General features: G+C 42.5%; 1 protein-coding gene across 2 annotated transcripts in view; it reads right to left on the bottom strand.

Annotated features, from left to right (window-relative positions):
• Positions 1-25677, bottom strand: part of LOC106604190 (proton-coupled amino acid transporter 1) — a 42566-nt gene that overhangs the window by 8476 nt on the left and 8413 nt on the right. Inside the window, exons 2-12 of one of the 2 annotated variants that reach the window (XM_045717868.1) lie at positions 22506-22596; positions 16982-17078; positions 15661-15787; positions 15287-15377; positions 14510-14598; positions 13535-13624; positions 13232-13316; positions 12486-12704; positions 7129-7227; positions 6797-6963; positions 365-534 (exon numbers count right to left, since the gene is read on the bottom strand). In XM_045717868.1, the coding sequence (XP_045573824.1) occupies positions 365-534; positions 6797-6963; positions 7129-7227; positions 12486-12704; positions 13232-13316; positions 13535-13624; positions 14510-14598; positions 15287-15377; positions 15661-15787; positions 16982-17012 (1168 nt within the window). In that variant the 5' untranslated portion in view covers positions 17013-17078; positions 22506-22596. The remainder of the gene's footprint in view (positions 1-364; positions 535-6796; positions 6964-7128; positions 7228-12485; positions 12705-13231; positions 13317-13534; positions 13625-14509; positions 14599-15286; positions 15378-15660; positions 15788-16981; positions 17079-22505; positions 22597-25677) is intronic. The other variant, XM_045717866.1, reaches the window with a different exon arrangement.

Here is a 25677-nt window from a genome sequence, read left to right as displayed (position 1 = left end):
GAACACAGTGGCTTTAAATGGAAGAAGTTTGGAACCACCAATACTCTTCCTAGAGCTGGCCACCAGGCCGAACTGAGCAATGCCAAGGGACTTCCCACTGACAAGAGCAAGGGTCGGCAACAGGCAGGGGTCAGCAATCTCTTATTTGGCTTAGTTGTGGTCAATTTGCAGTTTACAGCCCCCACCCCCGATTATCCGCGCCGACAAAAATTGTCCCGACTACCCCCAGCCTAGGGGCTTGAGACTTCAGTCAGACTCACAGGTGAAGTGATGTTTTCAGACTCCAGCCAGATGCAGTACTACACACTGAGGCATTGGGGATGGTAGACTGCCCTGGGGGCGTCAGACAGAAAGACAGACTCACAGGTGAAGACGACGAGCCCAGTGCGGATTAGGAGATCTACCGGCAGTTTCCATCTCTCTGAGACGCGGGACAGCACCGGAGGAATCATGATCTCAGCTGGCACGTAGAACTGAAGGGCAAAGGTGATGTAGATTCCAAAACAGTAGAGCAGTTTTACAATCTGATACATCCTGGAGAGAGAGAGAGAGAGAGACACACAGGTTAAAGTCAAAAGCAGACACACAGCCACCATGGTTGTGAGCTGTAATTTTTCCAATGTTATTTTTTTACAATACAAAAACATACACATACAAATGACAACATCAGACATTCTCAGACCCATCTGCTCACACCCCCATCAATCTGCCACATGGGCTCAAACTGCACCATTTTGTTTCTCTCTGTCACCCACACACTTTCAACATTTAGATAATAAAAGCATTTGACCTTTCCATTGTGTTATTGGAGGATTGGTTGTTATCCAGTTCAAGAATATGTTTTTCAAGATGACTGACAGGAAAAGTATCATCCAACCCATCAATTGCACCCTCATATGCCATGTCTTGAAATATGCAGACAGACAGATTAAAATGACATTTCCATTTTAATACTTCTGACAGCCAACTTTAACTCCACCTATAACTTTTAGACTTTATAACATTCCCAGAAAGCATGGGTTATTACAAACAAATGAAAAATGTACTTGGTAATCTAATTTCATTTACTACGGGCCTAAGAAGAATGTTTATATATTTCTATATGATCAACCCATAAATAATCTAGACCAATAGGGTCTATTAAATCAGGGCTGCCCAACCCTCTTCCTGGAGATCTATACTGTCCTGTGGGTTCTCAGTCCAACCCTCTTCCTGGAGATCTATACTGTCCTGTGGGTTCTCAGTCCAACCCTAATTTAACACACCTGATTCTACTAATTAGCTGCTCAACAAGACTAACTAGCTGAATCAGATATGATAAATTAGGGTTGGACTGATCTCCAGGAAGAGGATTGGACTGAAAACCTACAGGACAGTAGATCTCCAGGAAGAGGGTTGGACTGCCCTGATTTAATAATCTAGACCAACAGGATCTCTTGCGCTTTTGACAATGATTTTACATGAGGCCTAATTCACATGATATACCTAAAATACTTACATCCACTAGGCTAATAAATAAATCACATGTTCCTTTTGATAATTTAACTAACCTATTTCATGTCATTTCAAGTTACCCATTTGAAGGGCATGCAAAAGCCATTTAGAGTTGTTAAACGAGAGCGTTGCTATAAACGGTAATATTAAATCAAAACTCCTCAATCAACCGGTATAATACTGTATGATTCAGTGCAATGTCTACCACACCGTTAAAAAAAAAAAAAAAAGTGTTAAATAAGGTTATGCATGCCAAACATATAACGCAAGTATTAATAGTAGGTGAAGTTATCGTGTCATGTGAAAATTATAGCTATCAAAATGTTTTACCGTAGCAACATTTGATGTACAGTCACATTCACCTGGGTTGTCTGAAGCGTGCTGTAGAGTTCACAGCTGGCGATACCACATCTGCGGGCCAGGTGTAAATCGTTCTGCAGCCTAACTCATTATTGGAATACAAAAGACGCCATCCACCCTTGATGGGCTATCAGCAGGACAATAGACTTGCTGAGTTGATTTATATTTTTTTGGGGGGGGACTTGAAATTTATGTTTTAAGTATAACCAGGCCTGGAATTTCAGGGCAAGGCCATTTGCCCTTCAAGAGGTGCCCAATCTGCCAGGGCATCAAGGCCAAATGTAGCCAAACTTTAATGAGACTTAATTACGCAAGCAAGCACACAAACACTAAACACCTATGATCCCCCTGTTCTTTCCCATATTAACAACCCATGATAGTTGTTGCATCTTTAGACCTTCCCTCCTACATTTCTGAATGATATTTTAATCTCTGACATTTGCAGTGCACTTTAGAGAATGGTGTTTTTTGGAACATTTGTGCTTATAGCCAGCCTACTGCTGTGTGCGTATTGCTGTGCTTATAATGTGAAGAAATAGCCTAACTAGAGGTCGACCAATTATGATTTTTCAACACCGATACCGATTCTTGGAGGACCAGAAAGGGCCGATACCGATTAAAATCGGCCGATTTTTTTATTTGTAATAATGACAATTACAACAATACTGAATGAACACTTACTTTAACTTAATATAATACATCAATAAAATCCATTTACTCTCAAATAAATAATGTTCAATTTGGTTTAAATAATGCAAAAAACAGTGTTGGAGAAGAAAGTAAAAGTCCAATATGTGCCATGTAAGAAAGCTAACGTTTAAGTTCCTTGCTCAGAACATGAGAACATATGAAAGCTGGTGGTTCCTTTTAACATGAGTCTTCAATATTCCCAGGTAAGAAGTTTTAGGTTGTAGTTATTATAGGACTATTTCTCTCTATACCATTTGTATTTCATATACCTTTGACTATTGGATGTTCTTATAGGCACTTTAGTATTGCCAGTGTAACAGTATAGCTTCCGTCCCTCTCCTCGCTCCTACCTGGGCTCGAACCAGGAACACATCGACAACAGCCACCCTCGAAGCAGCGTTACCCATGTAGAGGAAGGGGAACAACTACTCCAAGTCTCAGAGCGAGTGACGTTTGAAACGCTATTAGTGTGCACCCCGCTAACTAGCTAGCCATTTCACATCGGTTACACCAGCCTCATCTTGGGAGTTGATAGGCTTGAAGTCAAAAACAGCGCAGTGCTTGAAGCATTGCGAAGAGCTGCTGGCAAACACACGAAAGTGCTGTTTGAATGAATGCTTACGAGCCTGCTGGTGCCTACCACCGCTCAGTCAGACTGCTCTATCAAATCATAGACTTAATTATAACATAATAACACATAGAAATACGAGCCTTTGGTCATTAAAATGGTAGAATCCGGAAACTATCATTTCGAAAACAAAACGTTTATTCTTTCAGTGAAATACGGAACAGTTCCGTATTTTATCTAACGGATGGCATCCCCAAGTCTAAATATTCCTGTTACATTGCACAACCTTCAATGTTATGTCATAATTCTGGCAAATTAATTACGGCCTTTGTTAGGAATAAATGGACTTCACACAGTTCGCAATGAGCCAGGTGGCCCAAACTGCTGCATATACCCTGACTGCTTGCACGGAACGCAAGAGAAGTAACAATTTCCCTAGTTATAAGAAATTCATGTTAGCAGGCAATATTAACTAAATATGCAGGTTTAAAAATATATACTTGTGTATTGGTTTTAAAGAAAGGCATTGATGTTTATGGTTAGGTACACATTGGTGCAACGACAGTGCTTTTTTCGCGAATGCGCTTGTTAAATCACCCGTTTGGCGAAGTAGGCTGTGATTCAATGATAAATTAACAGGCACCACATCGATTATATGCAACGCAGGACCCGCTAGATAAACTAGTAATATCATCAACCATGTGTAGTTAACTAGTGATTATGTGAAGATTGATTGTTTTTTATAAGTTTAATGCTAGCTAGCAACTTACCTTGGCTCCTTGCTGCCCTCGCGTAACACGTAGTCAGCCTGCCACGCAGGCTCCTTGTGGAGTGCAATGTAAGGCAGGTGGTTAGAGCGTTGGACTAGTAACCGGAAGGTTGCAAAAACTAATCCCTGAGCTGACAAGGTAAAAATCTGTCGTTCTGCCCCTGAACAAGGCAGTTAACCCACTGTTCCTAGGCCGTCATTGAAAATAAGAATTTGTTCTTAACTTAACTCTTGCCCATTAAATAACGGTTAAAAAAAATGTTTTATTTAAATGGCAAATCGGTGTCCAAAAATACCGATTGTTATGAAAACTTGGAAATCGGCCCTAATTAAAAAATTAACAAAAAAATAAATACAAAAAATTCGGCCATTCCGATTAAATCGGTCGACCTCTAAGCCTAACAGTTTAACATTTTAAGCTAAACGATGTGATCTGTTACATCAGACTCATTGCTTTCAAATGTTTTTTTTTTAATGTACAGTTGTATTAATTTGGGATCTATCGCCTCCCACAACTGTCCCAGAGTATGTTTACAATATTTATTTCTCGCAAAGAAGAACAAGTTGGCCAATAGAATAGGTCAACTGTTGTACTATGGGGGGGATAGTAGATTGACATACATAGGCTAGTGCTGTTGTACTATGGGGGGGATAGTAGATTTACATTCGTAGGCTAGTGCTTTTGCTGTTCATTAACGCTACTCATCTTGTTGGCAGACAAAAAGTTAAATGTGGACAGTTCTTCCAACATCTTCAATTATGCCCCTTGGAATTCGATAAGGACGTGCACCATTCCAGCCGTCTGTCGGTCTGTCTGTCTGTCTTCACGTGTAGTCTAGTTTGGAGCTGCGATGCCTGTAAGAAGGACCCGATCACGTGACGGGCATTGGCGAATAAGTATTGTAAAAACCAAGATTTAAAAAACGTTTGCATGCATTTGTGATTGCAATTGCTTTAGCCAACATGTTGCAGTTAATTTATTGTTTAATTATTCAAGGATCCCTTAGTTACTTATTTTCATAACTAAAATGTTTTAACGAAATTAAAATCAGACCACCAGATGACAACAGTTCACCTGACAAGAATAAAGTTAGACATTTATAACTCAATATAACAAACCTGGATTTGCCCTGACGAAAAAGCATCAACCCTCTACAAATAAGTCTTGATTATTATGTGGATTATAATAAATAAACAACCTTACAATAGGTCATGCTATATACACACTATGTCCAATAGAAAGAACCAAACAGTTCAACATCTGTGTTTTCCTTAAGAAAATAATGATAAACACTAGATGGCGTAGATGTGCACAAAGACGCCCTCTAGTGTTTCAAAGGAGCATTAAACAGCAAGCTCTGCGACTCACCGAAGCACAGCACACGTTCACACTGTACTACAGTATGACTGGACTTTTAAAATGAGGAACCACCTTCAGTAATAGTTAACACTACAGCATTTTGTCAATGATGCAGACAGAGAAACAGACGGTGGTTACAATCCTATGCATTTTTGACGGCTGCAACTCAAGTTGGGAGTGAATCCCTGAATAACACTAATATAGTGTGATATGATTGAACCCCTGAATGACACTAATATAGTCTGATATGATTGAACCCCTGACTTTGAGCCAGGCGGTCAGTGTGTTTCTGTAGGGCGTGTGTAAGTGTTTGGCCCCTATCCTATCCTATCCTGCAATGCTGGCCCTATTGACAGCAGCTCCGAGAGCACAGTGGACTTGGTCGTAAGCCACGCCTCCTCGCTGGTCTCTTTCCTTCCGCCTCTACCCGACCCGGTTCCTTCCGCCTCTACCCGACTGCGCATCTAAATGAGCAGCTTATGACGACAAAACAAGCAAACAATCACAAACATTCTAAACTTGGACTTAGGGCCACAGCAAAGAGAGAGCGAGGATCCTATTTAGGGCCACAGCAGCGAGAGAGAGCGAGGATCCTATTCAGGGCCACAGCAGCGAGAGAGAGCGAGGATCCTATTCAGGGCCACAGCAGCGAGAGAGAGCGAGGATCCTATTCAGGGCCACAGCAGCGAGAGAGAGCGAGGATCCTATTCAGGGCCACAGCAGCGAGAGAGAGCGAGGATCCTATTCAGGGCCACAGCAGCGAGAGAGAGCGAGGATCCTATTCAGGGCCACAGCAGCGAGAGAGAGCGAGGATCCTATTCAGGGCCACAGCAGCGAGAGAGAGCGAGGATCCTATTCAGGGCCACAGCAGCGAGAGAGAGCGAGGATCCTATTCAGGGCCACAGCAGAGAGAGAGCGAGGATCCTATTCAGGGCCACAGCAGAGAGAGAGCGAGGATCCTATTCAGGGCCACAGCAGAGAGAGAGCGAGGATCCTATTCAGGGCCACAGCAGAGAGAGAGCGGGGATCCTATTTAGGGCCACAGCAGAGAGAGAGCGAGGATCCTATTCAGGGCCACAGCAGAGAGAGAGCGAGGATCCTATTCAGGGCCACAGAAGAGAGAGAGCGAGGATCCTATTCAGGGCCACAGCAGAGAGAGAGAGGATCCTATTCAGGGCCACAGCAGAGAGAGAGAGGATCCTATTTAGGGCCACAGCAGAGAGAGAGAGGATCCTATTTAGGGCCACAGCAGAGAGAGCGAGGATCCCATCTTGGTCAAATACGCATTATTTTCTCTCCTAAATAAGACACCATTCCTAAATCTCCGCGATAACACATTCTTCAGGCAATCTAAAAATGACCAAAACCCATCAATGAACACAATTATGACCAGTGGTACATAAAGGTGCTTTGTGATTCTACACAGCACCATCTCTTCAGTACCTATGTGATTCTATACAGCACCATCTATGTGATTCTACACAGCACCATCTCTTCAGTACCTATGTGATTCTATATAGCACCATCTCTTCAGTACAATGTAAGAAGAACTCACCAGCAGTTGGGTAAGTTAAGGGTGACACTTCCCCCTATGGCCTCTCCAAAGGTGATGTACCCTATGGTCCCCAGGCTGATATAGAGGAAGGTGACGATGCCCATTCCCAGATATAGAACCATATTGAAACTCTGAGGCTTCTGCATCTTGTTCTCCAGGGGCAGGACCTGAGACATGGAGAGGAACAACGATAGGTAACACTTCACCTTATACCGATGAAACTACACAGTACTAACTGTAGTAATAACATGTAATTATGTCAGTATTAACATGTAATTAGACAGTAATAATATTTTTGCGGCATATGTTCAACATGAACAGTAATACGTTACCACTCCTATCCCCTCGAAAGCAAAGATGGCTGTTCCAAAGAAGAGAGGGTAGTCTTTGGCATGACCCACCTTCGGCAGGCTGATATGATTTGGGATGTTCTGGAAATCACAGAAAAAAAAAAAGAAAAAATGGTTGAAACAGTAAGGCAATCGAATAAAAATCCATAGCAGTTAACATAATTAGCAGTTCACATAATAGGGCTGTCGTCCAACACGAGCCGCCAGAAGAGCTTCAATGCGCCTTGGCGTAGATTCTACATGCGTCTAGAACTCTGTTGGAGGGATGTGATGCCATTATTTCACACAAAATTCCATAATTTGGTGGTTTGTTGATGCGGTGGAAACCCTGGCAAAGCACACAGCCCCACAGCAGAGAGCCTACTGCTGTAGGTTTTCTGCCATGATAGTATGTGAACACGTCATGAGCATCAATGTTTTTGAAATTATTATTAGTATTATTAGCTATAAAAACTGCAACATTGTGTCTTTCAGCCGGAACCACACCCGTGTGGAAGCGCCTGCTTTCAATATACTTTGTATCCATCATTTACTCAAGTATTTCCTTTATTTTGTCAGTTACTCTCCATCTGCCCTCAGCATGCATTTTTCTTTCTCACCATTCTGAATGTCTATCGCGTTAAACAGGTCTGCACCTACATCCATACCTCCACATGCGGTCAGAGACGGCCCTAGCCTTTTAGGGGCCCGAACCAACATTTTGTTGGGGCAATTCTACTCATTTTGCCATGGACGGAGAGAAAAATTACAGCTAATTTCTTGCAATTCTACACATTTTGCTGTAGGAAAATTCTTATAGTAACCACGGTTTACCGACCGGGGGCCCTCATTGATCATGATCTCTGATGATCAATGAGGGCCCCCGGTCGGTAGACCGTGATTACTATAAGTTTAGATAGCTGGCTGCTAGACTAACTACAAAATGTTAGCCGTCATTGCCGAATTGAGTGACTGTCAGTGACTGACATAAGAGAAAAACTGCTGAGGCACAACCACATTTCAAAATGGCACCTTGTATATTCTACTATTCTAACTCTCAACAGGAAGTTGAGACCCCGACTGAGTTCCTAGTTACCTATCCCTGGTCTAAAGAATACATTTGGTGTTCTGAAATATGAAGGAAATACGACACATTTTGAACTCCTATTATACTGGTTCCTCCTTTAAAATGTTGTCATACTGCAGCACACCTTGCAGGCTGCTGCAGCATTGTGTGGCACGTTATTTAAATTGTCAGCCATGTTTTACGTTAGTGCTAGTTTGACCACTAGAGGGCAACTTTGAGAAGCATTTGATAGTCTCCCATATTGGCATTACTAGAGAATTTAAAACCTTTTTTGTAATAACATAGTACATGGGATTGATTAAGAAATTTGGCTAATTAAATTTGATTAATATTATGGTGTTTCTATGCCGAGAAAAACTAAACCCTCAGGGTTTCCGTTAGGATGGAATGGAAAATATGGCGCTGTACAACGTGACGGTCGGGAGTAGGCTACAGCATAAGAGGATTGGAGGATTCTAAGTTAATATCTAAGGGGTATAACATTTCCACACCCTAATTATAGTGTAACCAACTCATTTCGCCTATGGTAGACCTACAGTAGAATTATGTATTTCTGGAGAAACCTAACTTGATCATTTAGCAGACATCACGTTCTTATATTCAGTTAACACATATTTTAAGAATATAATTGAACATGTTTCTGTCTCAATAACATACATACGATATTTTGGATATTATTTCATTTAAAAAAAAAAAAATGGCCAAAATAATATTTGAAAGGCCAAAATATAGCCCTGCTAATAGTCATAATGACACTGTAGAACATGACCATGTGTGTTAGAAAGTAAGCAACAATTTGTTTGCCTTCATTAGACAACTGTTCCAATATTTCTGTAACTCAGTGATATTTATTCCCATAGTAATTAGTTATGGAACCATAACTAAAATCAACATCTGCATTTTGAAAGAATATTTTTATCATTGTTTTATTAACGAAAGCATAAAGATGCTGATGAATAAATACAGTACATTATATGCTTTTACATTTGGATTATTTGTTTCATTTCCCCTTTATTTAACCAGGTAGGCTAGTTGAGAACAAGTTCTCATTTGCAACTGTGACCTGGCCAAGATAAAGCAAAGCAGTTCGACACATACAACAATACAGAGTTACACATGGAATAAACAAACATACAGTAGAAAAAGTCTATATACAGCATGTGCAAATGAGGTAGGATAAGGGAGGTAAGGCAATAAATAGGCCATGGTGGTGAAGTCATTACAATATAGCAATTAAACACTGGAATGGTAGATGTATGTGCAAGTAGAGATACTGGGGTGCAAAGGAGCAAGATAAATAAATACAGTATGGGGATGAGGTAGTTGGATGGGCTATTTACAGCTGGACTATGTACAGGTGCAGTGATCTGTGAGCTGCTCTGACAGCTGGTGCTTAAAGCTAGTGAGGGAGGTAAGAGTCTCCAGCTTCAGTGATTTTTGCAGTTTGTTCCAGTCATTGGCAGCAGAGAACTGGAAGGAAAGGCAGCCAAAGGAAGAATTGGCTTTGGGGGTGACCAGTGAGATATACCTGCTGGAGCGCGTGCTACGGGTGGGTGCTGCTATGGTGACCAGTGAGCTGAGACTAGGCAGGGCTTTACCTAGCAGAGACTTGTAGATGACCTGGAGCCAGTGGGTTTGGCGACGAGTATGAAGCGAGGGCCTGTCAACGAGAGCGTACAGGTCGCAGTGGTGGGTAGTGTATGGGGCTTTGGTGACAAAACAGATGGCACTGTGATAGACTGCATCCAATTTGTTGAGTAGAGTATTGGAGGCTATTTTATAGATGACATCACCGAAGTCGAGGATCGATAGGATAGTCAGTTTTACGAGGGTATGTTTGGCAGCATGAGTGAAGGATGCTTTGTTGCGAAATAGGAAGCCGATTCTAGATTTAATTTTGGATTGGAGATGCTTAATGTGAGTCTGGAAGGAGAGTTTAGTCTAACCAGACACCTAGTTATTTGTAATAAAGCATTTTGAAGATATAAGCCACCTGCATTTGTTTATTAGGCTACTGTGCAGTCTGACAAGTAAACATAGCCTAAAACACATACTGTAGTAAACATGGGAAAATGCCTAATTCCTTACATAAGGGAGAGCAGGCCATGTCCAGACTTTCTCCGTGACCTCAAGTACCTTCAATAATGGCTGTACTAGAAAATGTGGGAATGCGGGAGACCGGGGTTCAATTCCCCGACGAGGACAGAGTAGGCTGTCCTTGTAAATAAGAATTTGTTCTTAACTGATTCCATATGTGTTATTTCATAGTTGTGATGTCGTCACTATTATTCTGCATTGTAGAAAATAGTAAAAATAAAGAAAAATCCTAGAATGAGTAGGTGTCCAAACTTTTGATTGGTACTTGCTTAATTAATTAGATTAATATTATGGCATTTCTATTAAAAAATAAATATATAATAAAAATAAATAAACTCTGGGTTTCCATTAGGATAGAACGGAAAATTTGGCGCTGTACAACGTGACGGTCGGCAGTACAGTACTGGGCTATTTAGCTAAAGAATCACCATGTGGTGCGGGTAGGGCATGCGAGAGACCGGGATTGAATTCCCCGATGGGGAGGAAGGAGTAGGCTATCCTTGTAAATAAGAATTTGTTCTTAACCGACTTGCCTAGTTGAATAAAGTTAACACTAAGAGCATAACATTTCTGCAACTTAATTTTTATTCTAGTCTAACCAATACCCAAACGGAGATTAAGTGAAAATAAAATTCTAATTGATTTATCAAGACCAGTCCCCATGCTTGTCTCAGAGCAGCGCAAAACGGTGCTAAAACAGTTGTAGGCTTTTGCTTCAAATCCTATTGCTTCTAACTTCAATATGCTCTTTAAATAAATAAGACCTACACCACTTTTAACAGGACATTACTTAACACTAGTGAGACTCGTGTCATCTACGGTAGGCCTACAGTATATCGAAAAATATGACGACACTCCACCAATAATTACATATAGAGGATTGGAGGATTCTAAATTAAAACCAAAAGCCTCCTCATGGGTCTCCCGGTGGCGGCCGGCACGGATATCGAACCCGCATCTGTAGCAAAACATTTTGCACTGCGGGAGCCCCCATCCACTCCGGAGTCCCCATCCACAAAGTATCAAAATACAGAGAGGTGTTGGTAAAGGTATATTGTCCTGCTAATAGCCCATAATGGGCTAGTATAATACTGTACATGGTGTCCAGGTCAGGATAACCAAAACATTTCTTTATTAAAGACTATCAGAAAGAATGTTGGCATCTATTTATTTTGATCCAAAGCCATGAATGAGTGAGTCACTCAGCTTTATGTAGGTGCTGCTATATGACTAACATCAACTTGATAATATATAATGATATTTTGGAGTTTATTTTGTTTTAAATAAAACGAAAGAGCGATTGTAATCTTAATAAAAGCCAAAATAATATTTGTAAATGCCAAAACATGCATTTCTGTTTTCAGAGGGAGAGAAACTCTGGGCCAATTGTGCACGCCCATAAAGGCCAAAATATAGCACTGCTAATAGCCATAATGACACTGTACAACGTGACCATGTGTGTTTAAAAGAGTATTTTCCAGTAAGCAACAATTTGTTTACCTTCATTAGACTACTTTATTCCAATATTTCTGTAATTCACTGATATTTATTCCCATAGTAATTCGTTATGGATTCATAACTAAAACATTTTGAAAGAGTGTTTTTATTTTATTAACAAAAACAAAGATATTGATGAAGAAATACTGTACTACTGTTTTGAGTTAGAAATGTAACACTTCAGAGTACTTAAGCATCATGTTAGTCCCTCCCCTAGAAGACAGTCCTGCAGTACCCACCGTGAAGCAGAAGACAGCCCTGCAGTACCCACCGTGAAGCAGAAGACAGCCCTGCAGTACCCACCGTGAAGCAGAAGAGAGTCCTGCAGTACCTACCGTGAAGCAGAAGACAGCCCTGCAGTACCTACCGTGAAGCAGAAGACAGCCCTGCAGTACCCACCGTGAGGTAGAAGGCAGTACCTACCGTGATGCAGAAGACAGTCCTGCAGTACCCACCGTGATGCAGAAGACAGTCCTGCAGTACCCACCGTGATGCAGAAGACAGTCCTGCAGTACCCACCGTGATGCAGAAGACAGTCCTGCAGTACCTACCGTGAAGCAGAAGACAGTCCTGCAGTACCCACCGTGAAGCAGAAGACAGTCCTGCAGTACCCACCGTGATGCAGAAGACAGCCCTGCAGTACCTACAGTGAAGCAGAAGACAGTCCTGCAGTACCTACCGTGAAGCAGAAGAAGTAGATGAGGACCAGGCTAGTACACATGGCCAGGTTGGCTACCAGAGAGAGGGGGGCCAGGTACTTCAGGTTGCGGGTGAACACCAAGAGTATAACAGCTGGGAGGAAACACAACATGTAGAGACGGGAGTCAAAGCTGGGGACGGCGACAGCCGTCTGGTTGTTGTGGCAGTTCACGGTTGTCCCGTTAGAAGCTTCCACCACCTTAAGGAAGAACGCCACAGAACGATGAACACATGTTAGGGTATCCTTTTCACACTATTGTGGCAACCTAAATTGTACTGTATCTAGCATTTTCTTCACATTACCCTTCCCAGCAAAGTTCAAGCAACTGTGATGATAGGACCGAACAGAGGACCGAACAGTATAGCTGAGTAACGTTATGAGGAGAAGATCACTCCAGGCAGTGATGATAACATCCACACTGCTGGTACCTATATCTGAGTGATAATAACATCCAAACGGCTGGTATCGTGTCCTCTCCACACAGTGATAATAACATCCACACTGCCGTTACTGCTGGAATCTTGTCCACTCCAGTGATGATACCAGAAGTACCAGCAGTTTAAATGTTACCTTGTCCACACCAGTGCTGATAACATCCACACTGCTGTAATCTTGTCCACACCAGTGCTGATAACATCTAAAGTGCTGTTACTCAGGAAGAAGTAAACACCACCTTGGTGAGAAACAGTACTAGCCAAATGTGAACATGACACCATGCTCCCTACCTGTTTGACGTTGTCACTGAGGAAGACGAAGTAGACACAGCAGAAACCCAGCTGGGTGATGATCAGAAACACGTTCACTATCCGCCTGAAGGAAAAAAGAGGGACAAGGACCCAAATCAACCTCTGTTCTACACATTAGAAGATATGAAACCAAACACTGAGGAACTCTTATTGAATAAGGTCAAATCACAAGTCATAATATATATAAGAATAAAGGGAGTTTGACTGGTTATTAAAGAATACATTTCATGATTCATCACCTTCCTGTAGACACATGCTACTGTAGACACATTCTATATTTACCTCCCCCATATTGAGTGCCTTCTCAGCCACGAGACATTCTCCATACCATACTGCACAGCATCACCGTAGTCCAGAAAGGGCTTGTTCAACCTAGAACAGAGGGACAATCACTCAGGGTAAGAGTGCTGACCTAGGATCAGGTCTACCCTGTCCATGGAACCTGATCTAGGATCAGGTCTACCCTGTCCATGGAACCTGACCTAGGATCAGGTCTACCCTGTCCATGGAACCTTAATCATTATGGTCTTAAAGGCTAAACTGAATAATGGGCCCAGAATTCAACTACCATCTAAACACCGCGTCAAAAAAATAAATAAAGACCATACACGGTATTGACCCCATGTTCACTAAACGTGACAGTATTACTTCAGCTGGGGCCTGGTACCTGGTGTGAGGAATCTGACAGAGGTACAGGACAGGTTAATCATGTGTTTAAATCGTCTAATAGAGAACAGGCTTGTGAACCATGGATGTAGAATATCCTACAGAAATGAAATGTAGGGTGCATTCACATCGCGCTCATTAGGTTTGGTTGTATTACAAAATACAATGGTTTTCACTTCTCCTACAAAGGAAACTAACCGCACCTGATCAACAACGTAACTTGCAGTCTGAACACACCCATAAGGATGTTACTAGAACACAGTGGACTGATGACTGGCTCGGTTTGTTTCATTAAAACATCCTGCTTTATCCAATACTAGGCTTGATGGCATAACTGCATTTTGGTGACTATGACTTAGGCTAATCTATGAACTGAACACATTTCACCATTCCAGTTTCCAAGGACAACGTGAGAGATTTCCTCATAGACGTCAAACTCAAAAAAGGAAGCGCACAATGTGAAAGTAATGTACTTCTCTTCTTGATGCTTGACTCAAACGAGTTGCACAACAGTATCCACAACAATAGGATCTGTTTATGGAACAACTGAGGTGTGCTGCAGACAAAAGGTGTGGGAAAGGCTCCACTTACTTTACACTCAGGTGGTGGGAACATGTTACAAGCAGGTTCATACAGTGGACTGCTATTATCCCCATGGCAAACAGACTCAGAGGTCCTAACTGGAAAGGAAGAGAGAAGATATGTGTCACCAGGTGTTGCCCCACTGGGATCCTGCCACCAGGTGTTGCCCCACTGGGATCCTGCCACCAGGTGTTGCCCCACTGGGATCCTGCCACCAGGTGTTGCCCCACTGGGATCCTGCCACCAGGTGTTGCCCCACTGGGATCCTGCCACTAGGTGTTGCCCCACTGGGATCCTGCCACTAGGTGTTGCCCCACTGGGATCCTGCCACTAGGTGTTGCCCCACTGGGATCCTGCCACTAGGTGTTGCCCCACTGGGATCCTGCCACTAGGTGTTGCCCCACTGGGATCCTGCCACTAGGTGTTGCCCCACTGGGATCCTGCCACTAGGTGTTGCCCCACTGGGATCCTGCCACTAGGTGTTGCCCCACTGGGATCCTGCCACTAGGTGTTGCCCCACTGGGATCCTGCCACTAGGTGTTGCCCCACTGGGATCCTGTCATTCCCTCACTGCACTTGCAGAATAAATGTATTAGCAATGGACATCTAAGGAGCTCTAGAATAGATCAAAGTAAGATAGTTTAAATAATGATCAAGGTTTTGAACAAATACAAGAGAACACTTAAATAAAATGGTGGTTCGGGCAGGGCGACTGTTCTAAGCCTGAGTATTTGGTTATTAAGTTATCAGGAATTATTATTACTTCATTGGTAACTGTTTGCTTACCACAAGGCCTGCGTTCCTGACAGCCAGAGGTAGGCCTAGCAGCCCTGTACCGATGTTCCCCTTCAGGAGGTGGATCAGGGTCTGTAAAAACCTACAACATAACAAATAAAACATGATCAGCGTCAAATCACATCACTCAACACAATAATGGAATCAAACAATTATGAATGCAGGCTCTCTCACACGCTCTCATATAAAATCAGCTCTTTGTATGGTGCCTGAGGAAGGTCTCAGGATGGAAACTGTGCTGCTAGGAACTTACTTTGGAAATAAAAAGCGACTGTTTCAATACAATAGAGTTATGTTCTTTGGCTTTGTATGACCAAGAGCTGGAATGAAGAAAGAATATATGCATGTAACATAACCGTACTTACGAAGTCCCCGTTTGGCCTCCAATTCTCTCGTACTGAGAATCAGGTCCCGGGGGCAGAGGTGGAGTAGGACAAAGAACATCCTCCTCAGAGGTGCTCGCTGATATCCTGGAGAGAACTGGACCTGGGCCTGCAATACGGGGACACACAGTCCGTCTACATTAAGTTGCCATGTAACTACAATGGTGTTACATGGGTAGAAGGGAAACGTCAAATAAATACTTAATTCAACTCCCTCAGTCAGAAGAACGTCTTAATTCTGTCGCTGAGATGACATAACTTCATACTGTAGATAGCAGAGTCTACTACCCAGAATCCCCACAGAAGGACCAGAGTTCTACTACCCAGAATCCCCACAGAAGGACCAGAGTTCTACCACACAGAAGGACCAGAGTTCTACCACACAGAAGGACCAGAGTTCTACCACACAGAAGGACCAGAGTTCTACCACACAGAAGGACCAGAGTTCTACCACACAGAATCCCCACAGAAGGACCAGAGTTCTACCACACAGAATCCCCACAGAAGGACCAGAGTTCTACCACACAGAATCCCCACAGAAGGACCAGAGTTTTACCACACAGAATCCCCACAGAAGGACCAGAGTTCTAGCCATAAATCTGTCCGTTAGACTGGGCCTTGGCTTGTTGACACAAACAAAGCAGCATGGTTATTGCTGTTAGCTAATGATCTCATGATCGTCCATAAACAAGACACTTTAGGCTACTTCTTCTCATCTAAAGAAAATCACTGAATGGAAAGTATTGAAATACAGATATCCTGCGTATGTGGGAAAATGTGTGATCCTACTCACAGGGTACATGAGTTTCCTGGATATGTTCACGAGGCAAAACGCTGTAGGTAGAAATGTCATGAATAGACCTGATCTCATTCCTACATGTCAGAGAACCATGTTTGCCTTATTGGGATTCTTTGTCCATATGGTTTGTCCATATTTCCATCTACACATTCCACAAGGTTGTGCCCTGTTGAACGCAGCCCAGGGCTCATCATTCTAAAGCTTCTAATCTAGCATCAGGTCTCGTACTAATCTAGCATCAGGTCTCGTACTAATCTAGCACCAGGTCTCGTACTAATCTAGCATCAGGTCTCGTACTAATCTAGCATCAGGTCTCGTACTAATCTAGCATCAGGTCTAGTACTAATCTAGCATCAGGTCTCCTCCTGTCCATATTAACGTATACCTTGTGATTTAAAAAAAAGAACTAGATCAGCGCTCCTACTCATATAGAGACACTGATACTAGATGAGCAGTCCTACATTTTATGAATAGAGGTCCTGTTCTGGGCTTCAAAATAAATACCGTCTTGACGATTGTCAGTGTTGGAGGTCATGGTTAGTCCACTGGCGCTGGGTGGATCCTCCTGCTGCCGTCGTCTCGGATTCCTCCTCCAGAGCCACTGTGGTAAGGAAAATGTAATGGTAGTGAATTCCATGTTATACTAGGTTACCAGATCTCAAAAGAATGAGCAGTGTTCTTATCTGGAGAAACACAGAACTGCTGGAGTTGAGGCTGTCAGAAATGCTGACAGCAACTAGTTATTACTGCACAGTAGTGTCGTCACGATAAACATTTTATACTAAACTAAAATATAAAGTGTTGGTCCCATTGTTTCATGAGCTGAAATGAAAATATCCCAGAAATGTTCCATGTGCACAAAAACCTTCTCGCTCAAATTGTGTGCTGTGGTGGTTAATGTTTGTATTACCAAATGAGGAGAGTCAAACTTCACACAGTCAGAGTTATACTTAAACTACATCTTTAATAATAAGAGCTTTGCAATAGCAATGACTTTCAATGATGCACCATTTCTAATGAACCGTTGAAAGTGACCACACAATGGCTACTGAGATCTTTTATAACCAAGATACACCCCTTTCAACCTACATGATGAACAACAGATACATAGAATGGTCACAAGGTTAAGTTAAGTTTTGTATGAAAGGCATCTATAATACATAGCAGACAGCATCTGCTGTGTCAACAGTTTTCATTGTGTAGACCAGTGTCTGGTCCTCCTACTCCAAACTGGAACCGTCTCTTCCTGGTACGGTATAGAACAGAACCATTAGCTCATGTCCTCTGGAATACTCTTTAGGCTTTATTACCCAAAGACATCATGAATCTCCTCTGTCAGTGTTCTCATAGAGGCCCATCCTCAGTAGAACACACACAAAATAGTTAACAGAATACTCTAGGTCTGTCGAATAAAACAACCATTATAATGCAATACAAGCATTATAACATAAACTTGCAATTTCCACGACAGTGCACACAATTATTTATTTATTTTATTTCACCAGGTAGGCTAGTTGAGAACAAGTTCTCATTTACAACCTGGCCAAGAAAGCAAAGCGACACAAACAACACATAGTTACATGGAATAAACAAGCGTACAGTCAATAACTCACAAAAAAAAATCTATATACAGTGTGTGCAAATGGCATGGAGGAGGCATGGCAATAAATAGGCCATAGTAGCAAAGTAATTACAATTTAGCGTCCCACCTCGACAACAGCCAGTGAAATTGCAGGGCGCCAAATTCAAAACAGAAATCCCATAATTAAAATTCCTCTAACATACAAGTATTATACACCATTTTATAGATAAACTTCTTGTTAATCCAACCACAGTGTCCGATTTCAAAAAGGCTTTACGGCGAAAGCACACCATGCGATTATGTTAGGTCAGCGCCTAGCCACAGAAAACCCTACAGCCATTTTCCAACCAAGGAGAGGGCTCACAAAAGTCAGAAATAGCGATTAAATGAATCACTAACCTTTGATGATCTTCATCAGATGGCACTCACAGGACTTCATGTTACACAATAAATGTTTGTTTTGTTCGAAAATGTCCCGCTTTATGTCCAAAAACCTCAGTTGAAATTGGCGTGTTATGTTCAGTAATCATTGTCTCAAACAAACATCCGGTGAAATTTCAGAGAGCCACATCAAATTACAGAAATACTCATCATAAACATTGATGAAAGATACAAGTTTTATACACAGGATTAAAGATAAACGTCTTGTTAATCCAGCCGCTGTGTTAGATTTCAAAAAGGCTTTACGGCAAAAGCACACCATGCGATTATGTTAGGTCAGCGCCTAGCCACAGAAAACAATTTTCCAACCAAGGAGGTGTCACAAAAGTCAGAAATAGCGTTAAAATTAATCACTTACCTTTCATGATCTTCATCTGGTGGCACTCCCAGGACTCCATGTTACACAATAAATGTTTGTTTTGTTCGATAATGTCCCTCTTTAGGTCCAAAAACCTCAATTTTGTTGGTGCGTTTAGATCAGTAATCCAAAAGGTACAAAGCACGCGCTCAACATCGAGACAAAAAGTCCAAAAAGTAAAGTAAAAGTTCGTAGAAACATGTCAAACGATGTTTAAAAATCAATCCTCAGGTTGTTTTGTCATAAATAATATTTCAACGGGACAAAAGCTTCGTCAATAGAAAAGGAGAAACAAGAAAGGCGCGCTCCCGATCACGCGGTGAACTCATGTCTGGAAATTTCCACTGTCCACTCATTGAAAGTGCTGTATCTCCCTCATTTTTCAGATTAAAAGCCTGAAACAATGCCTAAAGACTGGCCACATGTAGAAGAAGCCATAGAGATCGTGAACTGGGTCCTAAGTCTTTGTATGGTGCATAGGCTTGCAATGGAAAAACAGCCTTTCAAAATAATAGTACTTCCTGGACAGATTTTCGCCTGCCATATCAGTTATGTTATACTCGCAGACATTGTTTTAACTGTTTTGGAAATCTATCCAAATCTACTATTTATATGCATATCCTAGCTTCTGGGCCTGAGTAGAAGGCAGTTTAATTTGGGCATACTTTTCATCCAAAATTCCAAATGCTGCCCCCTACCCCAGTGAAGTTAACACTGGAGTGATAGATGAGCAGATGATGGTGTGTAAGTAGTGATACTGGTGTGCAAAAGAGCAGAAAAGTAAATAAAAACAATATGGGGATGAGGTAGGTAGATTGGGTGGGCTATTTACAGATGGACTATGTACAGCCGCAGCGATCGGTTAGCTGCTCAGATAGCTGATGCTTAAAGTTAGTGACGGAAATGTAAGTCTCCAGCTTCAGCGATTTTTGCAATTCGTTCCAGTCATTGGCAGCAGAGAACTGGAAGGAAAGGCAGCCAAAGGAGGTGTTGGCTTTGGGGATGACCAGTGAGAGATACCTGCTGGAGCGCGTGCTACGGGTGGGTGTTGTTATCGTGACCAGTGAGCTGAGATAAGGCAGAGCTTTACCTAGCATAGACTTGTAGATGACCTGGAGCCAGTGGGTCTGGCGACGAATATGTAGCGAAGGCCAGCCGACTAGAGCATACAGGTCGCAGTGGTGGGTGATATAAGGCGCTTTGGTCACAAAACGGATGGCACTGTGATAGCAAATTGGATGTAGTCTGAGTAGAGTATTGGAAGCTATTTTGTAGATGACATCGAAGTCGAGGATCGGCAGGATGGTCAGTTTTAGCAGGGTAAGTTTGGCGGCGTGAGTGAAGGAGGCTTTGTTGCGAAATAGAAAGCCGATTCTACATTTGATTTTGGATTGGAGATGTTTGATATGAGTCTGGAAGGAGAGTTTACAGTCTAGCCAGACACCTAGGTATTTGTAGTTGTCCACGTATTCTAGGTCAGAACCGTCCAGAGTAGTGATGCTAGTCGGGCGGGCAGCGAACGGTTGAAAAGCATGCATTTGGTTTTGCTAGCGTTTAAGAGCAATTGGAGGCCACGGAAGGAGTGTTGTATGGCATTGAAGCTTGTTTGGAGGTTAGTTAACACAGTGTCCAAAGAAGGGCCAGATGTATACAGAATGGTATCGTCTGCGTAGAGGTGGATCAGGGAATCACCCGCAGCAAGAGCGACATCGTAGATATATACAGACAAAAGAGTCGGCCCGAGAATTGAACCCTGTGGTACCCCCATAGAGACTGCTAGAGGTCCGGACAACAGGCCCTCCGATTTGACACACTGAACTATCTGCGAAGTAGTTGGTGAACCAGGCAAGGCAGTCATTTGAGAAACCAAGGCTATTGAGTCTGCCAATAAGAATACGGTGATTGACAGAGTCGAAAGCCTTGGCCAGGTCGATGAAGAAGGCTGCACCGTACTGTCTTTTATCGATGGTGGTTATGATAATTTGTTTACATCCCTAGTGAGCATTCTCCTTTGCCAAGATAATTCCATCCCCCTGACAGGTGTGGTATATCTAGAAGCTGATTAACCAGCATGATCGTTACTCAGGTGCATCTTGTGCTTGGGACAATAAAAGGCCACTAAAATAAGCAGTTTTTTCCGACAATGCCACAGATGTCTCAAGTTGAGGGAGCATGCAATTGGCATGCTCACAGCCGGAATGTCCAATAGAGCTGTTGCCAGAAATTCTCTACCATAAGCCGCCTCCAACGTCATTTTAGAGAATTTGGCAGTACGTCCACCCGCACCCAGACAGCTGCTGAAACTGGGGGTTTGCACAACCAAAGAATTTCTGCACAAACTGTCAGAAACCGTCTCAGGGATGCGCATCTGCGTGCTCGTCACCCTCACCAGGGTCTTGACCTGACTGCAGTTCAGTGTCGTAACCGACGTCAGTGGGCAACTGCTCACCTTTGATGGCCACTGGCACGCTGGAGAAGTGTGGTCTTCACAAATGAATCCCAGGTTTCAACTGTACCGGGCAGATAGCAGACGTCGTGTGGGCGGGCGGTTTGCTGATGTCAACGTTGTTAACAGAGAATCCCATCGGAGGGGTTATGGTATGGGTCTGGCATAAGCTACGGACAACGAACACAAATGCATTTTATCGATGGTAATTTGAATGCACAGAGATACCGTGACGAGATCCTGAGGCCATTTTCATGCCATTCATCCGCCGCCATCATCACCTCATGTTTCAGCATGATAATGCACAGCCCCATAATGCTGTACACAATTCCTTGAAGCTGAAAATGTCTTAGTTCCTCCATGGCCTGCATACTCACGATACATGGTCACCCATTGTGCATGTTTGGGATGCTCTGGATTGACGTGTACAACAGCGTGTTCCAGTTCCCCCCAATATCCAGAAACTTCGCACAGCCATTCAAGAGTGGGACAACATTTCACAGGCCACAATCAACAGCCTGATCAACTCTATGTGAAGGAGATGTGTCACGATGCATGGGGCAAAATGGTGGTCACCCCAGATCCTGACTTTTTTTTTTAAGGTATCTGTGACCAACAGATAGCATATCTGTATTCCCAGTGATGTGAAATCTGTATATTAGGGCCTAATGAATTTATTTAAATTGACTGATTTCATTATATGAACTGTAATTCAATAAAATCGTTGCATGTTGGGTTTTATATTTTTGTTCAGTGTACTAATGATACCAGGCCAAGTATCGCGATACCGGTCACGCAAATTCACACTTTTACTCAATGCAACATATTGAATTTAACTTCACACTGGTCAGTGAATAATAGAATCCTGCATAGAATGGCTGACTGGTGCAGTCTACTCAGACTGGTCTGTGCTCTTGGTTATAACAGGCAATGAAATGATACAAAATTTATCAATATTGCTCCTCTGAAAGCCAACAGAAGACTCATCAGGGTCTGCATCCCAGCTACCATGCAACACTGATGCACTTCATTCTTGTTTAATGAAAAGCGATTTACAAATTCAATAAATTATTATTACTACTATTGTTATAATTATTCTGCCTAATGTGAGTGATATTTGAAATTTCAATACTAAAAAAAGAACAAAAACATTAAATATTTTAAAATATGCAGATTAGTACAAAAATAATGAACTTCTTACCCTGGTCTTTGGGAGTTGAATGTGGATTAATCAACAAAAAGGTGGTGCGTCTCTCCAGTCAGATGATGATATTGATGTTATGATCACTATGCTATAAGAGATCACAAAAGGTATCTTCTTTTTACCCTGGAAAAATGTATTTTAAGAGTCCAGAAAATAGGCTTCATCATCATCATCATCTCATTTCCTTATTTGGGTATGAAACTTTAACTTATATCCAAAAGAAGATCTGTTCACTCTAAGATGCCCACCACCAACCACTTCCTCTGTTTACCTACTGTGTGTGTGAGAACCACCTTTACAGAAACCATCTCTCAGAGAAACAAAAAGGAAACCGGATATAGCCTCTCTCTCTAAACCCTGAGAAAAGTATGTGATTGTAAACCAGATATGGCCTATGAGAGATGGTTTCTGAGGGTTTGTGTTGTGTAGACTGGAGAGAGACACACAGACACTTTCTTTTCAGCATAAGGGTTGTTCCACAAACAGATTGTTTTACGTCCCTTTGATATTGTAAGTAGAGGCAAGCAGTTTTCTTTGCTGTAAAGCTGCAAGGATGCCTGAGTGAGGGCTGGTAGGCAATGTGGCTGCCTGCTGGCTGATTACAGCTGCCACACGTGATATAAGCATGAAAGTGAATTGGTTATTATTGGACCGGCGCATACAAGAGACTAGAGGTTGTTGCTGAAATCCAACTGAATTTCTAAACCAAACTGACTTTAATAACATATTATACCAGACACCAGCAGGTTCTTTAGATGGGTAAGGCTGAAACAGTTGGTAGTATCATCTGAAACAGTAGTACGGTATTCTAAAATGTTTGGTATCGTGACGTTTTGGTACCGTGATATTACCATTGTAGTGGTTTACCATGCAACACTATTGCAAAGCCAGATGCTGACAGCAACTAGTTCAATGATATTACTGAACAGTCAGAGAAGCTGACTGCCGCTGCTGAACAACCTTGAAATGACCATTGCTGTTCTGAAAAAGCAACGAGGCTGGCTACATTCTGTTCTCCTGTTCTGAAAAAGCAACGAGGCTGGCTACATTCTGTTCTCCTCTTCTGAAAAAGCAACGAGGCTGGCTACATTCTGTTCTCCTGTTCTGAAAAAGCAACGAGGCAGGCTACATTCTGTTCTCCTAAAAAAGTGTGACTTCTGATATTTTGTTGTCTCTCTCATGTGACAACATTCCAGGGCTTGGTTTTAACTTCAAGTTCTTTGTCAACACATGTAGGGCTATGTACATACATCAGTTCCCTCCCTCAGGGGAGTGGTGGACAGGAAGTTATTAGCAGCACAACGTGCTACCATGTGTGATGAAGAACAACTTAGACAAGTAGTAAGTAGTCAAGTGACTTTTTAAAATTGGCTATTAAACCTAAATCAATATTTTTTTTATAGACAATCAAGTACAGTTCTTTTTTTGTTCCTGGTTGGAGGAACATAGAAAATGATCTTGCATTGAAGATACATAGCTAGGAGATGATACCCTTCTTAGCTAGGACACTATATTCATAGATGCAACCTTGTGACCTCTCACCTATCGGTCATGAAGCAATACTATTTGCTGAATGTTGTCAGTAATTATTTACTTTGTTGCAGGTTATGATGAAATGCAAATAAGAAAGTCACTTCTGACGTGGAAACTGCACAGTTCTACAGATGATGCAATTAAAACACAGAACTGGACCTTATAGACTCCCAGTCATACAGACAGTTTAGAGGTTCAGCTCTGGGCTAGACTCAACATATACACAAAAGTATGTGGACACCCCATCAAATTAGTGGAGTCGGCTATTTCAGCAACACCCTTTGCTGACAGGTGTATAAAAAAAAAAAACGAGCACACCGCCATGAAATCTCCATAGACAAACATTGGCAGTAGAACGGCCTTACTGAAGAGCTCAGTGACATTCAACGAGGCACTGTCATATGATGCCACCTTTCCAACGCCTAGGAGCAACAATGGCTGAGCCGCGAAGTGGTAGGCCACACAAGCTCACAGAACAGGACTGTCGAGTGCTGAAGTGCGTAGCGTGTAAAAATCGTCTGTCCTCAATTGCAACACTCACTGCCGAGTTCCAAACTGCCTCTGGAAGTAACGTCAGCACAAGAACTATTCGTTGGGAGCTTCATGAAATGCGTTTCCATGGCCGAGCAGCCGCACACAGGGCTAAGATCACCATGCGCAATGCCAAGCGTCGACTGGACTGGTATAAAGCTCGCCGCCATTGGACTCTGGAGCAGTAGTAATGTGTTCTCTTGCGTGACAATCACGCTTCACCATCTGGCAGTCCGACGGACGAATCTGGGTTTGGTGGATGCCAGGAGAACGCTACCTGCACCAATGCATAGTAGTGCCAACTGTAAAGTTTGGTGGAAGAGGAATAATGGTCTGGGGCTGTTTTTCATGGTTTGGGCCCCTTATTTAAAGTGAAGGGAACGCTATAGTATAGAATGACATTCTGGACGATTCTGTGCTTCCAACTTTGTGGCAATAGTTTGAGGAAGGCCCTTTCCTGTTTCAACATGACAATGCCACCGCACACAAAGCGAGGCCCATACAGAAATGGTTTGTCGAGATCAGTGTGGAAGAACTTGACTGGCCTGCACAGAGCCCTGACTTCAACCCCATCAAACACCTTTGGGATAAATTGGAACGCCAAATGCGAGCCAGGGCCTAATCGCCCAACATCACCTCAGTAATGCTCTTGTGGCTGAATGGAAGCAAGTCCCCGCTGCAATGTTCCTACATCTAGTGGAAAGCCTTCCCAGAAGAGTGGAGGCTGTTATAGCAGCAAAAATATTAATGCCCATGATTTTGGAATGAGATGTTCAACAAGCAGGTGTATTTTGGATAGATTTAGGCGAGAGTGAAACCTCTTGCCTTGCCTCTTCTTCTCTGATACTATGCATGCCTACAAGTAACATACATTTTTCATTAAACCTGTTTGGGATAGGGGGCAGTATTTTCACGGCCGGATAAAAAAAAAAACGTACCCAATTTAATCTGGTTACTACTCCTGCCCAGAAACTAGAACATGCATATAATTAGTAGATTTGGATAGAAACCACTAACGTTTCTAAAACTGTTTGAATGGTGTCTGAGTATAACAGAACTCATATGGCAGGCCAAAACCTGAGAAGATTCTATACAGGAAGTGCCC

The sequence above is a fragment of the Salmo salar genome, chromosome ssa05, assembly GCF_905237065.1.
Source record: "Salmo salar chromosome ssa05, Ssal_v3.1, whole genome shotgun sequence".
Classification (NCBI taxonomy): domain Eukaryota; kingdom Metazoa; phylum Chordata; class Actinopteri; order Salmoniformes; family Salmonidae; genus Salmo; species Salmo salar.
The sequence above is the reverse complement of the archived record's forward strand: the minus strand, read 5'-3'. Positions and strand labels throughout refer to the sequence as shown.